Source organism: Canis lupus, chromosome 9 (genome assembly GCF_011100685.1).
Source record: "Canis lupus familiaris isolate Mischka breed German Shepherd chromosome 9, alternate assembly UU_Cfam_GSD_1.0, whole genome shotgun sequence".
NCBI lineage: Eukaryota > Metazoa > Chordata > Mammalia > Carnivora > Canidae > Canis > Canis lupus.
Window position 1 is genome coordinate 22172150 of NC_049230.1, and position 15884 is coordinate 22188033.

Consider the following 15884-nt stretch of genomic DNA (forward strand, 5'->3'; position numbering starts at 1 on the left):
CGCTCTCTCTCTCTCTCTTTCTCTGTGTGTTTCTCATGAATAAATACATAAAATCTTTTAAAAAATAATAATAATAACGTTCTGGTAAGGGGACTCATAAATCTACAAGTATCTATGTTCAAAGATATTTAGTGATGTTTAATATACCTTTGTGAGGCTAAAATTTAGACATTGAAAATGTCCATCAATTGGAAAATTGTTGTAGATTGTGACACTTCCATGCCTGGAATCCATTATATAACCGAAGTAAATCTGTGTGTACTAACATTGAGAATATCCACAGTCCATTGTTAGTGAGGAGAAAGAGAGCCAGAACAATACTTAAAGCAAAATACCTAGAAGGGTATGCTCCAGGTTGTTAACTTTGGTTATCCCTGTCAATTGAAAAAGACAACTTTCTAATTTTTATATTTCTGAATTGCTTAACTTTATACAAATATATTCCCTTTATCTTTTGTGATTATAGTTTTTTGCATTCATTATATTTTAAAGAACTAAGTTGCCTATAGGTTTCTAGAACTTTAAACGTAATGATTATGTTGCTTGTTGCTTTCAGTTAAAATATTGTTAGCATTTGGTAAATGTTCACATATTTGTCAAATGCTTACCCTGCAGCAAGGGTAGGGTAAAAAAAATCAAATATTTTCCTTACTTCAGGGTATAATCACAATATAAATAGAAGGCCAACACACACACACACGCACACACAACTATAGATTAAAGTGATGCATGCTAGCATAGAAAAAGAGCAAAGTGTTGTAACACAAACAAGGATATACTTCATTCTGCTAAAGGTGAAGAGAAGACCTATGCCCCCAAGGTTGAATAGGACTTAATAGAAACTATTAGAAGGCAAGAGCCCTGACCTTGGAGCCAGAAGTCTTGGGTTTATGTACATCTGCCATGTATTTATCTGGGAAGAGTCAATAAACATCTACACCTCATAAAACCCTACAGGATTATAGTGAGGCTTAGTCATAATGGATATGTATTAAAAGCCTCCAGATCTGATTAACGAATCTCTTTTCCACCTCTAGATGTCACTAATGATGACCATTATAAATTTGGCTCAGAATTTTGTGGGTAGCAATAATCTGAACCTCTTGCAGCCCATTGGTCAGTTTGGTACTAGGCTGCACGGTGGCAAGGATTCTGCTAGTCCTCGATACATCTTCACAATGCTCAGGTGGGTATGCTTTCAATTTCTAGTGAATTGCCATTTCTAATTTTCAAATGAATTTAGTTGACCAAAAATAAAAATTCAATTAATCAGAAAACGTAATTTTGATACACTTAGAATATTCTTTTTTTTTTTTTAACTAGTTCATTTAAGTTTAATTATGCTACTCTTTACAATAAACAAATTCAGGACGCCTGGGTGGCTTAGTGGTTGAGAACCTGCCTTTGGCGAAGGGTGTGATCCCAGCATTCTGGGATTGAGTCCCGCATTGGGCTCCTCACAGGGAATCTGCTTCTGTGTCTGCCTATGTCTCTGCCTCTACTCATGAATAAATAAATAAAATTCTTTAAAAAGAACAATAAACAATCTAAATTCTAATTCAGTTTGATAGCCATGCCTTTGAATTTCTTAGAAGTATTGTTTCCTTACCAACCTAATGTTTTTACTTCCATTTCTTATATTTTCTTTTCTTTCATTGTATAGAGCAGTGGTTCTCAACCAGGGTAGATTTTGCACTACCACCCCATCTCCCAGGAAACATAATGTAATGTCTGGAGACATTTTTGATAGTCATGACTAGGGGAGCTGTGCTACATCTAGTGGGCAGCAGCCAGAGATACTGCTAAATACACTATAGTGCATAGGATAGCCCCCCATAACAAGGAATTATCTGATCCAAAGTGTCAAAGCTGCCCAGGTTGAGAAACCCTGCTGTAGACTTGGGATCAGAGTAAAGAAGAGCTTAATTTTTCCTAAATATCATAGTTGAAATTTTACTTCCTTTATAAGTACGGAAAGTACATTATGAATAGTTTTCCGCTGTCATCCTATTCAATCGCTCAGCAGCATTGGATAATCACTTTATCCTCCTAGAAATTCTTTATTTGGCCTCTAAGACATCAAACTGTTGGCTTTCTTCCTTATTTGTCTTCTTTGCTGGGTCTTTCTCATCTTTCCAACCTAGAAGTACTGGCCTGCCCTGAAATTCCTTCATTAGCTCTCTTTCTACTAGCTACACTCACTTCCCATCCATGGATGATAATCCATCCATCTAGTCTCAATAGTTCCAACTCTGAATCTCTTACAGCTGTCTCTCAATATTTACCACTCAGATGTCTAATAAGTATCTCAAACCTAAGTCTGAAACAAAATTCTTAGTCTTCCTGTCTCAGTAAATGGGATGCCATCATCCTAATCCTCAGACTAAAAACCATGAAGTCACCTTTTTTCACAGTGGTATCCAATCCATCACCAAATCCTACGGGCTTTGCATTAGACAAATATTAAGGCATCCCATTTATCTAAAGTAATATAGTCTACCATTCTTTCTTATGGCAGCCAACTAATTTCTTTTTTTTTTAAGTAGATCACTCTGGTTCAGAACCTTCTAACTGCTTCATTTAGAGTAAAATCTAAAGGACTTTACATGATCTATGTGTCCACTCCCCATATCTTTTGACTCCCATCTCATAATCTCCCTTCCAAACACAACTGGCCTCTGCCTATAATCAAACATGCCAAGCACACTCTTCAGGGCTTTTTACTTATTGATCCCTCTGCTTACAATAATCTTCAAATAAGCATATGATGGCTCATTCTCTCAATTTATTCTTTAGTATTATCCTTTCAGAAAGTGTTACCATTCCTCGGAACCTTCAATCACTCAGTCACTTTTACCTACTTTTTCCTTCTTAGCATTTACCCTACCACCTGACAAAATGCATGTCCATTGCCTTTCTCCCTGTAGTAGAATGTGATACTTTCTAGATACTTTATATTTGTGGTGTCTGGCACATACGAAGTGCTCAATAAATACTGTTAAATGATTATTCATCAGCAAATAAAGCCAAAGTAATTTTCATGCATAGATATGAGATAAACATATATCCTTCTTACAAGTTAAATATCAAAGCCAATATTTTTGTAAAATAATATTCTTTGTTTTCTTTAGCCCTTTGGCTCGGTTATTGTTTCCACCAAAAGATGATCAGACTTTAAAGTTTTTATATGATGACAATCAACGTGTTGAACCTGAATGGTACATTCCCATTATACCCATGGTGCTGATAAATGGTGCTGAAGGAATTGGTACTGGGTGGTCCTGCAAAATCCCCAACTTTGATATTCGTGAAGTTGTAAATAATATCAGGCGTTTGATGGATGGAGAAGAACCTTTGCCAATGGTAACTATTCTGTGTGTATCAGGATCCTTCATTTCCTTTTGGTCTCAATTCAGTAGATTATATGGTTAAAGAGGACACATATAAAATTTGTTTTGCCCTTTCATGTTCATTAGATTTAATGCTATTGGGATTTCTGTTTTTAGTGTCACATTTAGAAAACCTATTTTTCTTTAAAATACCAATTTAGCTTCCAAGTTACAAGAACTTCAGGGGTACTATTGAAGAGCTGGCTCCAAATCAGTATGTGATTAGTGGTGAAGTGGCTATACTTAATTCCACAACCATTGAAATCTCAGAGCTTCCTGTCAGAACATGGACCCAGGTAAGTAATTGTGGATTTCCTCTTTGATTTTTGTGATCGGAGAAACACTTTGCACTACTGCTTGTTGAATACTCCTAAGCCTGTATTTAAGACACTTACAAGGGGATTATGCCTTTCTTTAGACCTATAAAGAACAGGTTCTAGAACCCATGTTGAATGGCACTGAGAAGACACCACCTCTCATAACAGATTATAGGGAGTACCATACAGACACCACTGTGAAGTTTGTTGTGAAGATGACTGAAGAGAAACTGGCAGAGGCAGAGAGAGTGGGGCTACACAAAGTCTTCAAACTCCAAACTAGTCTCACATGCAACTCCATGGTATGTTTTAGAGGTACCCATGTTTGATTTATATTAAAGTTTAATATCAATTTTAAAAGAATATCCTAGAATACTTTTATATTTTTGAAGAATAAAGTCATTTTCCTAAAACCATTAAAGTTTAGCCAATTTACCTCTTCTTGGCTCTAATCCTATGTTTATTTTCTAGGTGCTTTTTGACCATGTAGGTTGTTTAAAGAAATATGACACAGTGTTGGATATTCTAAGAGACTTCTTTGAACTAAGGCTTAAATATTATGGATTAAGAAAAGAATGGCTTCTAGGAATGCTTGGCGCTGAATCTGCTAAACTGAACAATCAGGCTCGCTTTATCTTAGAGAAAATAGATGGCAAAATAATTATTGGTATGTTTTCAGATTAATAACTATCTGAAAAAAAATAATAACTATCTGCACTAAAACTACAATAATGCCTAACTTTAAACATTTGGAGGGAGAGCAAAATCCTTTAGTTCAGCTGGTTACTTCTACAAGAATTTCTTTCAAATACCTAGGCATTTATAGCTTGAAAAAGATAGCTTTTCTTAGATTGAATATCTTGAGAAATCAAGATTTGGTTGACATTTAGACAGAGAATAGACAGAAAGATACCTATGTAAAGTGATCAAGAGAAGAAATGTTAAGTCTGAGAGAGGAGGGGCAGCCCCGGTGGCCCAGCAGTTTAGCTTCTGCCTTTGGCCCAGGGCATGATCCTGGAGACCCTGGGATCGAGTCCCACGTCAGGCTCCCTACATGGAGCCTGCTTCTCACTCTGCCTGTGTCTCTGCCTCTCTTCCTCTCTCTCTCTCTCTCTCTCTCTCTCTCTGTGTGCCTCTCATGAATAAATAAATAAATAAAATAAAATCTTTAAAAAGAAAGTCTGAGAGAGGAGAAAAAGGCTGGAACAAAGATTACAAATGGCTTATATTACAAGTAAATTGCATACTGAAGACTAAAAGAGCTATTTCCCAGGAAATGTTTTTTTAAAAAGATATTCTAGAAGCAACTAAGGGTTTAAGTGAGCAGGAAGAAAACAATTTTTATAAAAGCTGGAGTGTTAGTAAGGTTAGAAAAAATAGCCCCACCCTGGCCAGGACTAACTGGGAAAGCTAGGCAACTAACTTGTAGATTATAGTAGCAAGTCCCCAAAACATGGCAACATGAGTCCCTGGTGATCACAGAATAATTTTCTATTTTTAAAACTAATAACACTAGCATGTCCGGCCCCTGATTTCATAGAACTATTGTTTAAGACAAGGCTAAAATGAGTGATGTTGGACATGATTCAAAGAAAACAAAAGTAAAGATTGTATCTTGTTGACCGGAATTTAGGAAATAAGGGACTATCCAGTCTTCCTGAGTATAAAAGTGTAGAGAGTCTAAACATGTAATCTATATCAAGTTAATTGGTAAACGATAGTGCTCAGAAATTCATTCTGAAATACCTTATAGCTAGTAACTCAGTATCTCTCAAAGTGTAATAAATTGACTGCAGTCATTATTAGAAGAAAGGCACTCTAGAAAACAGGAATGGATGCAGCATGCAGAAATCAGTGATTGGGTTGGTGGCACTAAAATCTTGTCCAATCAAATATTAAAAATCTTAAAAGAGAATATAATTGAGGTAGATACTTATCAGAAATAAGGTTTTTATTGTCTTCTGTTCTTTTAGTGTTAACAATCAGGTCAACAATCTCATATGTGATTTGACTGTCCCCCTTGTGGTAATTTACATTTGTCGGTTTAGGAAAAAGACCTCTCTATACCACGATGTATAAATTGATGCAAAACAAAGACAGCTTAATTGTTAGTTTTAATCTTTTTGAATTAATATGGTAAAACCATATTCCTATCCTAAAATATTGCTCAAAACAATTACTTGTTTACATTTTTTTTAATAGAAAATAAGCCTAAGAAAGAATTAATTAAAGTTCTGATTCAGAGGGGATATGATTCGGATCCTGTGAAGGCTTGGAAAGAAGCTCAGCAAAAGGTAATTTCTCAATTAGCATTTTCTATGTTATTAAAAACTACGTATAATCTAATGTCTCTGTTTCACATTTCCTGTTAAAGCTACATTTTAATTCTTCCTCTAGGTACCAGATGAAGAAGAGAATGAAGAGAGTGACAATGAAAATGAAGCTGAAAAGAGTGACTCTGTAAGAGATTCTGGACCAACCTTCAACTACCTTCTTGATATGCCTCTTTGGTATCTCACCAAGGAGAAGAAGGATGAACTGTGCAAGCTGAGAAATGAAAAAGTGAGTTGTTAATGGAGGGTACATGTTATTCATTTCTAATGGTTAAAGTAAAAACTGTGTGCTTCATGAAATTAATTCTTAATTTTCTGACTGTCTTATGAAGGAGCAAGAACTAGAAACATTAAAGAGAAAGAGTCCAACAGATTTGTGGAAAGAAGACTTGGCTACTTTTGTTGAAGAGCTAGAGGTGTGTAGTTCATAATGCCCATATTAGAGTTTTTTGGTTTTGTTTTTTTAATTTATTTATGATAGTCACAGAGAGAGAGAGAGAGGCAGAGACACAGGCAGAGGGAGAAGCAGGCTCCATGCACCAGGGGCCCAACGTGGGATTCGATCCCGGGTCTCCAGGATCGCGCCCTGGGCCAAAGGCAGGCGCCAAACCTCTGCGCCACCCATGGATCCCCTCATGTTAGAGTTTTAATGAAATAGAACATTCTAGCAATATACCTCTTTGTCAAGAAATTTCATAATTGGCAAGACAAAGAATGTAAGAGGCATAAGAAAACATTCCAAGATAACACATTAAAAAAAAAAAAAAAACGATCGTTAGAATAAAGTAAATGATGCCCGGAAACATGCTACCTAGAAGTTTTTGGACAAAGAAGAAAAGGTAGGAGTTGATTTCTGACTGACTGTGACTGAGAACATAAAGATAATTTAAATATGGAAAAAGACCAATCCAATCTCCCAAGTCAACAGAAAAGGACAAAGATGTTTACCTTCTGGGCTAGCTAATCAGTAGATTCAGAAGATACTTTGTTATCTAAATCTCCCTAATTTGCTTTGTTTTCCTATACTATTTTAAGATAAGAAAAAGCATTTCATAAATTAAGCTAGAACACTTAACATACAGTTTTATATTGTCATACTTCCGTATGGATATACAAGTGGAATCCCATCCTTTCACTTCTTATTTGAGTTTACAAATATGTTTATATGTATCTATGTATTTTGTCCCTAACACAGTGTCCCTTTTTTATCTTCAGAAGGCTTAAATGGTAGAATCAAGAGTAGAACCCAGTCTTTTGTCTCAACACTTGTCAAATGGGCCTTAATGATATCTATCTCACCACTATTATTGGCGGTATTACTTAGTTGTGGCACAGCTTATCACAAATTTACTTTTAAGTCGAGGGATGCCTAGCCGGCTCAATTGGAAGAGCATGTGACTCTTGATCTCAGGGTCATGAGTTCAAGCCCCACATTGGGTATAGAGATAGCACACATAAATTTTTAAAAATTTATCTTAAGATGTAACAAATTGAAATCAGTTTAACTGTTGCCTTTTATTCTGTTTCTATAAAGTAGCCTGATCTTTGTAGTGTCTTTGTTGACTTATAAACTTGCTTTCTTTTATCTCTTTTGTAGGCTGTTGAAACAAAGGAAAAACAAGAAGAACAAATAGGACTTCCAGGGAAAGGAGGGAAAGGAAAGGGGAAAAAAACACAAATGGCTGAAGTTTTGCCTTCTCCTTGCGGAAAAAGAGTCATCCCCCGAGTGACCATAGAGATGAAAGCAGAGGCAGAAAAGAAAAATAAAAAGAAAATTAAGGTAGGGTGCCTGGGTGGCTGTCAGTTAAGCTTTGCCTTTGACTCAGGTCATGATCCCGAGGTCCTGGGGTAGAATCTCACATCAGGCTCCCTGCTCAGTGGGGAGTCGGCTTCTCCCTGTCCCTCCCCCCACTTGTGTTCTCTCTCTCTCTCTCTTTCTCTCTCTCTCTGTCTCTCTCAAATAAAACCTTTTTCAAAAAACATAAAACTAAGGTACTACTCTTGAAAAGTTATAGATAAAACTTTTTTCAGTTTAAAACTGAACAAATGATATAAAATTTCTAATCCCATAGTTTGCAATTAATCCTATATTTAATCATAACTTTGCTTTCCTGTGAGCCTCATTTTTTGGACGGTTAAGTATCTTGGAAAAGTTATATCCGTACCTTTATTCAGAGCTCTTAACCAAAACTTAAAGAAAAAATCACTCTTTGACCAGATATATATTTGTATATTTGACCTTACATTTTTCCGAATAAGTTGGCAGAGCTTGACCATCTTTGTCTTGCTCTCTTTTAGAATGAAAACACTGAAGGGAGCCCTCAAGAAGAGAGTATCGAAATAGAAGGTCTGAAACAAAGGTTGGAGAAGAAACAGAAAAGAGAACCAGGTATTAAAATATTTTAGTAAAATGGTATAGAGTTGAGATTAAATTGTGTCTGATACCTAGTACATTCCGCATGGATGTTTAGAAAGCCCTTACTGAATAATATGAGGGAGGGCTATGTCTGGAGTTTACTTGAATCTCCCTAATACTGTCCTTGGATATGATTTATTTTAGAAAGGAATTTTAAATAGTTTGTTAATTCAGCAACTTGAATTCCTTAGTTGAGATCTAAAGAAAATACTCTCAGTTTATTAAATTCCACTTTCTAGCCAATTATAAGGCTGTAATATATATTAATATATAAAACTACTTGAGAACAATGAGCACATCTTAGCCATGTTTATATTATCCCTCTAGTTGAACACCACGCCTGGGATGTAAGTAGCACTCAGTAAATTAAATAGAATTAAGAATTCTACTAACATTTGATTATACCTTTACTGAATATCTACCTTTTTTTAACTTCTAAAGATATTCACATATTAAAATTCATCAATTTAAAGTGTACCATTCAATCATTTTAGTATACTCAACAGTTTTAAAAGTTTTTTGCACCAAAAAGAAACACTCTACCCGTTAATGGTCACTTCCCATTTCCTACCAATTTCCCCTATCGTAGGCAACCATTAATCTACTTTCTGTTTCTAGATTTACTTATTCTGGACATTTCCTATAAATAAAATCCTACAACATCTGGTCTTTTGTCCCCAGCATTTTTCACTTAGCATGTTTTTGGTGGTCATCTATGTAGTAACATGTATCAATACTTCATTCTTTTTTATTGCCAAATAGTGTGTTTCATAGTATGGATATAACACATTTTATTTATTTATCCATCAGTTGATTAGTGTTTGGCTTATATCCACTTTTTAGCTGTTATGAACACTGCTATGAGTACTTGTATATAAGTTTTTATGTGGACTTAAGGTTTTTATTTCTTTTGGGTAGATCCTGGGAGTGGAATTTTACTGGGTCATATTTTTCTATGTTTAACCTTTGGAGGAACTGCCATACTGTTCTTCAGAGCAGCTGCCCCATTTTACATTCCCTCCAGCAGCGTAGGAGGGCTCCAATTCTCCACATCCTCACCAACACAGTTAATTCCTTGTCACTCTTTTTTGTTCTAGCCATCCTAGTGGATATGAAGTGGTATCTCATGGTTTGGGTTTGCATTTCCCTATTGGCTAATTATTTTGAGTATCTTATGTGCCTAAAGGTCATTTATATTTCTTTGGAAAAATGTCTATTCAGACCCTTTGCCCATTTTTCTAAGTAGGTTATTTATCTTTTGTTGTTGTTGAGTTAGTTGTAAGATATCTTTATGTATTCTAACTTTTTTTTTTTAAGATTTTTGTTTTATTTAGAGTGAGCACGGGTGCATGAGTCCAGGAGGGGCAGGGGAAAAAGAGACGGAATCTGAAAGACTACCCTGAGCACAGAGCCCCACATGGGGCTTGATCTCAGGTCCCTGAGATCATGACCTGAGCCAGAATCAAGAGTCAGAGGCTTGGGGGCACCTGGGTGGCTCAGTGGTTGAGCGTCTACCTTTGGCTCAGGTCATGATCCCAGGGTCCTGGAATAGAGCCCCACATAGGGCTCCCTGCTCTCACCCCCCGTTGCCCTTCCCCCTCAGCTCATTCTCTTTCTCACATTCTCTCTCAAATAAAGTGTTTTTAAAAAATAAAAATAGGGCAGCCCGGGTGGCTCAGCGGTTTAGTGCCTGCCTTCAGCCCAGGGGTGACCCTGGAGACCCCGGTTCGAGTCCCACGTGGGGCTTCCTGCATGGAGCCTGCTTCTCCCTCTGCCTGTGCCTCTGCCTCTCTCTCTGTCTTCTCTCTGTGTATTCTCATGAATAAATAAATAATTAATAATAAATAATAAATAAATAAACAAATAAAAATTGTCTTCACCCTTGTCAAAAATTAATTGGCCATAAATATTAAGGTTTATTTATGGATTCTCAACTCTATTCCATTGATTAATCTATAAGTCTAATTTTGAGTATCTACTTTTTTTTAATAGATAATGTGTACTCAGCTCTGTGGGGAATACAAGATGAATAAAACATATGGAAACATCTTATTATTAAACTAAAGAAATAATAAAAGTATGCCATACTGCATACTGCACAAAATTATATATTGACTATCTAATGCATGCAGCACACTTTTAACTTTAAACCTAGCTAGCGATCTTTTAGCATATAAAACCAAAGAATCAGTTGAGTATTTTGAGCACTCATGTTCCCGTGAGTTTTATTACTCTTAAATAATATGAGGACACAAGAAGTGGGAGAGCATGGCATTTACCTTCAAGAGGTTTATTAAGAACAAGAGTTAAAGCAGTATATACTAGCCATTGTAGGAACTGAAAGGCGAGATCAGTGTGGGTGCATGTACATTGTAGAGGCTTTATGGGAGAGGTAAAACTTAGGTTAAAGTCTTGAAGAGTAGATAAGATTTAGGTATTCTAGATTGGGTAAAGAAAAATGGGCACATAATACACATGGGACAATGAAAAGTCCCCCTTAACAGAGTGAAAAGGGAACTTTATATTGGGAAATAGTAAAAAATAGTTTAACCAGATTACAGACAGTTAAAAAAACCATTGTTGGAGGATGCTAGATAAGATTACATTAAACTAGGATATATGAAGTAGACAGGTATATTGATAAGAATATGAAGGAGGAAAAAAAAAAAGAATATGAAGGAGGCTGCTCTTGTAATCTTTGGGTCCGGACTAGTGAGTCAGCCATTAAACACGCCTCAAGGTATAGTCCTAGCCATTGTTTTCTCTTTGAATTCTCTTCCTTGCCTTGACTTCCAACAACCTTCTGCTGATCTCTTTACATCTATTCTTGCCCCCTTCCAATCTCTACCTTGCAGCTTGGGAGAATTTTTTTTAATGCAAATCTAGTCATAATGGTTCCCTGTTTAAACAAAATCCTTAGGGCTCCTGGTTGGCTCAGTGGGTAGAGCATAGAACTCTTGACCTTGTCAAGGTCATGGGTTCAAGCCACAAGTTAAGTATAGAGCTTACTTAAATCAGTAAAAATTTTAAAGTAAAACAAAATCCTTAACAAGACGAGCCACTGTCTCCCAACTTCTGCTTTCTAGCCATATGGATTTCTTTTCTTTTCTTTTCTTTTCTTTTTTTAAGATTTTATTTATTTATTCATGAGAGACAGAGAGAGAGAGAGAAAAGATACAGGCAGAGGGAGAAGCAGGCTCCATGTAGGGAGTCTGATGTGGGACGTGATCCCAGGACTCCAAGGATCATGCCCTGGGCTGAAGGCAGGCGCTAAACCACTGAGCCACCCAGGGATCCCCCTGGATTTCTTTCAGTTTCCTAAATGTACCATTTTTCCCCCCCAGGGCCTTTGTATATGCTATTTTCTGTGCTAGAATGTTTCATCACCCACCTGCCTTCAACTAGTTAACTCTAATTTAAACTTCAGATCTCAGCTCAAGCATTTCTTGGAGCAGCCTCATATTAAAACACATATACTTAGACACGTTGTATTTCTTTTTTTTTTTTTTTTGACACATTGTATTTCTTTACGGGATTAGATGACCAAACTCTAAGCTCCAGGAAGAGGGACTATGTCCATCTCTGTTCACCGTTGTATTCTCAATACCAGCACAGAGCTCAATAAATATTTGAAAGATGGATGAATTATAGATGGAGAAAAGTGAGTCGAAGAACATGTAAAGGGTGTTAATTCCTATCTCCCTTCTAGGTACCAAGACAAAGAAGCAAACTACATTGCCGTTTAAACCCATCAAAAAAGGAAAGAAGAGAAACCCCTGGTCTGATTCAGAATCAGATATGAGCAGTAATGAAAGTAACTTTGATGTCCCTCCACGAGAGGTAGAGCCACGGAGAGCAGCAAGTAAGGAAAAGTGAACAACATGCTAGATGTGCTGAAAGATCTGAATGGCCAGGAATTGTTATAGAGCAGTGATTATTAAGTTTTTGAAAAACGAAAGCATCTTTTAGAAGATGAAAGCTTAAATCTTCATGAAATGTTCTATCAATCTGTAGATTAAATACTTCTGTAAACCCTCATTTATTCTTTGTCTATGTATGTTTTTTATAGCAAAAACCAAATTCACAGTGGATTTGGATTTAGACGACAGTTTCTCAGATTTTGAAGAAAGAATTCAAGATGAGGATTCTGTTCCATCAGATGTCAGCCCACATAAGACCAAAGCTTCCCCAAAGTATGTTCTCTAATATGAATTTTATCATGATTGTTGTCAGCAGCCAATGATATATTCTTTGTTGCTTGACACAAGTTAGAATTGGTTGTCAGAATGTTGGCTTTTATTTTGTTTTGTTTTTTTTTAATTCTAGACGTACTGCCAAAGAACTGAAGCCACAGAAAAGTGCCCCCCCAGGTATGTATTTAAGTAAAAATAGTGAGATGTCTTGCTTTACTGGGGCACTCAGATCCAGCTGGGTTCTAACCAGACTGCATTATCTAAGTCCAGCCTTGGAAAATAAATGTGGGTTCTTAGTAGCATTACATTGATGTTCATTAGGATTAGTTTTGCTCAGAAAGAGGTTCTACACTTGATATACTGAACGTAAGCATGTGCTTGCCATTTACTGTGCTAGACGCTAAAGGTACAAAAAACACCTGCCCATGAAGAATCCAGAAATTAGATAAAAGTTTATAAGCGTGTGTTTTAAATATTCAAGAAAAGTCTCAGACTTGGTTTTTAAATGGGGATTCAGAGCAGGAAACAGATTTTGTTGTGTTGCTTATGTGTACTATTTTCCTTTCCATTTGAAGTAATGGACCTTGATGCTGATGATGCCAAGGACAGTGTACCACTTTCTCCAGGTTCTACTGCTGATTTCTTGGCTGAAACTGAAATTGTAAACCCCCTTCCTAAAAAGAAGGTGGCCGTGAAGAAGATAGCACCAAAAAGTGAGCTTCAGTCTTTCAGATGGGTTAATATTGGGATTAAGTAACTGGCTGCCACAAGTCAATTTCAATTTTTTATACCCAAAAGTTACTCGTAATGAAATTAAACCTTTTCCAAATGGAAGCAACTATTTAGATCTTCATAATCAAAACTGGTGATCAAAAGGTTTAAAATCAGCATGTTTCTCAAAATGCCAGGCATTATCTAGCTCATTTATATGACAGGGACAGAGTTTATAAATAGTATAAAAGTTTACTGTAATACATAAACCTATAAAAAAAATAGATGCTGGGCAACCCCAGTGGTGTAGTGGTTTAGCACCACCTGCAGCCTGGGGTGTGATCCTGGAGATCCGGGATCGAGTCCCATGTCGGGCTCCCTGCATGGAGCCTGTTTCTCACTGCCTTTGTCTCGGTCTCTCTCTGAATGAATTAAAAAAAAAAAAAAAAAAAAGAGTGCTTTCTTATTAAAAAAAAAAAAGATGCTTAAAAATACTTTGGTTCTGTAATGTATTTTCAGCTCTGTGAGATTTTTTTCTTATGTTAAATATAAGTAATCAACAGCTTGCTAAAGAAAGTTCACAGAACAGTTTATCTAAGAGTGGGCACATGATGAATGCCTGTGTTGATTTGCAGGTCAGTCTTCCACCTCCACTACAGGTGCAAAAAAAAGGGCTGCACCAAAAGGAACCAAAAAGGATCCAGGCTTAAATTCTGATGTCTCTCAAAAGCCTGATCCCCCAAAAACCAAAAATCACCGCAAAAGGAAGCCATCCACTTCTGATGATTCCGACTCTAATTTTGAGAAGATGATTTCTAAAGCAGCCACAAACAAGGTGAGTATTTATCCTAGTCAGTCCATTTGTTCTAGGTGTTTTAAAAACCAAGATTGCTTTTAGTAATCTTGACACTTTTTTTAATCTGACACATTTTTAAGGAAATAAATGTGGGGTGCCTGGGTGGCTCAGTTGGTTAAGCATCTACCTTCAGCCAGGTCCTGATCTCAGGATTCTGGGATTGAGCCCCATGTCAGGCTCCCTGCTCAGTGGGGAGCCTTCTTCTCCCTCTACCTCTGCCTTCCCCACCCCTGCCCTCACCACTTGTACTCTCTCTCTCTCTCTCTCTCTCAAATAAATAAATGTTTTTAAAAAAATGTAAATCTCATAATCCATTTAGCTTTTACTAGTTATGACAAAGTTACATTTAAAAATATGCCACTTAGTCAATGAGAGTTGCCTTACTTAGTTCTGTTTCTAACTAATTAGAAGAAAGGAAACTCCTTGAATTGTAGTCCGTTGATGTATTTTAATTATTTGGACTTCCTCTTATAGAAATCCAAGGGGGAGAGTGAAGACTTCCATCTGGACCTAGACTCAGGTGTGGCTCCTCGGGCCAAATCTGGACGTGCAAGGAAACCTATAAAGTACCTTGAAGAATCAGATGAAGATGATCTGTTCTAAAATGTGATTATTTTAAGTAACGGTCTTATCGAGCCCAAGACAGGTTTTAGAATTACCTGAATCCTTTAATTTCCTCCCCTCTGAATTTTTTTGGGGGGAGATAGTTTTAATTCAGAACCATCAAAGTGAAGTGTGTAGAGTACAAGTATCTATTACCCTTTTATAATACTGTCCGAATAATGGCCACCTCCTGGGCATTGTTTTCTTCTCTGCTTTGTCTTTGTTTGGAGTGTCTCTTGTCTTTAGAATCTGATTTTAAGTTCTTCTGGACTTTGAAGATGGTTGTATGTTCGCTTCGTCATAATATAGCTTATTGACTACTCATTAAGCTAAAATTGTAAAAGTGTCTAGTCTACCTCTTTTCCTACTTTCAGTAAATATGAGATACCACATGATTAATTCTGTTTTACCTTAGTTTTATAGGTAATTTTCCATCAGATAGAATTTTATAGTTCTAGTACAAATACTCCCCACTCAGCCTTTCGTGTGCGGAATTTCTGCTCAAGCATTGAGAAATTTATCCATTTGAATGTTAGCAGAGGCTGAAGAGAAACAGCCTGGCTATGTTTGTATAGCCTCAACACAGTCAATAGGGTGAAGAAAATTAGGCCATAAGTTATGGGACTATCTCAATTCTTGACTTGTCACCTCGAGCTGTCTCCCAAGTTTGAATCTCCCAAACAACAAATATCTAGGGAGCACTGGATTGCAGAAAAGTGGGGGGACGGAGAGATCTTATACCAATGCCATCAATACTCAGCAGTGAGTGGTTATATCCATTTTGGAGAATCTCCATAATTTGCAACTTAGAAGTTTTTTTAAGGCATTTCTGTGTGTGACTTGATTGGTGTTATCAATGTTTTTGTAAATATTTACTATGTTTTTCTATTTCACTTAATTCTAACAGTATTTTACTTTAATAAAATGTTCTAAACATTGCAATCCATTGGTTGCCTTTTTTTCCCTTGCATTATACCTTTTTCTTTACTCTAAAATATACCCCTCTTCACTTCCCCTACCGAGAACTATTGCTGGTGTACCTACCTAACAGCTCCTGGCCATAGTA

The 15884-nt window shown here is 36.6% G+C and overlaps 1 protein-coding gene across 1 annotated transcript in view; it reads left to right on the forward strand.

Moving 5' to 3' along the window:
- TOP2A (DNA topoisomerase II alpha) overlaps positions 1-15760 on the forward strand; it is a 30013-nt gene extending 14253 nt beyond the window's left edge. The window contains 16 exon segments of the mRNA XM_038547378.1: positions 1038-1186; positions 3132-3363; positions 3551-3685; positions 3808-4008; positions 4178-4373; positions 5909-6000; positions 6104-6268; positions 6372-6455; positions 7637-7819; positions 8338-8428; positions 12165-12317; positions 12525-12648; positions 12782-12825; positions 13224-13361; positions 13995-14194; positions 14690-15760. Coding sequence (XP_038403306.1) covers positions 1038-1186; positions 3132-3363; positions 3551-3685; positions 3808-4008; positions 4178-4373; positions 5909-6000; positions 6104-6268; positions 6372-6455; positions 7637-7819; positions 8338-8428; positions 12165-12317; positions 12525-12648; positions 12782-12825; positions 13224-13361; positions 13995-14194; positions 14690-14818 — 2316 coding nt within the window. The 3' untranslated portion in view covers positions 14819-15760.
- The last annotated feature ends 124 nt before the right edge of the window (positions 15761-15884 follow it).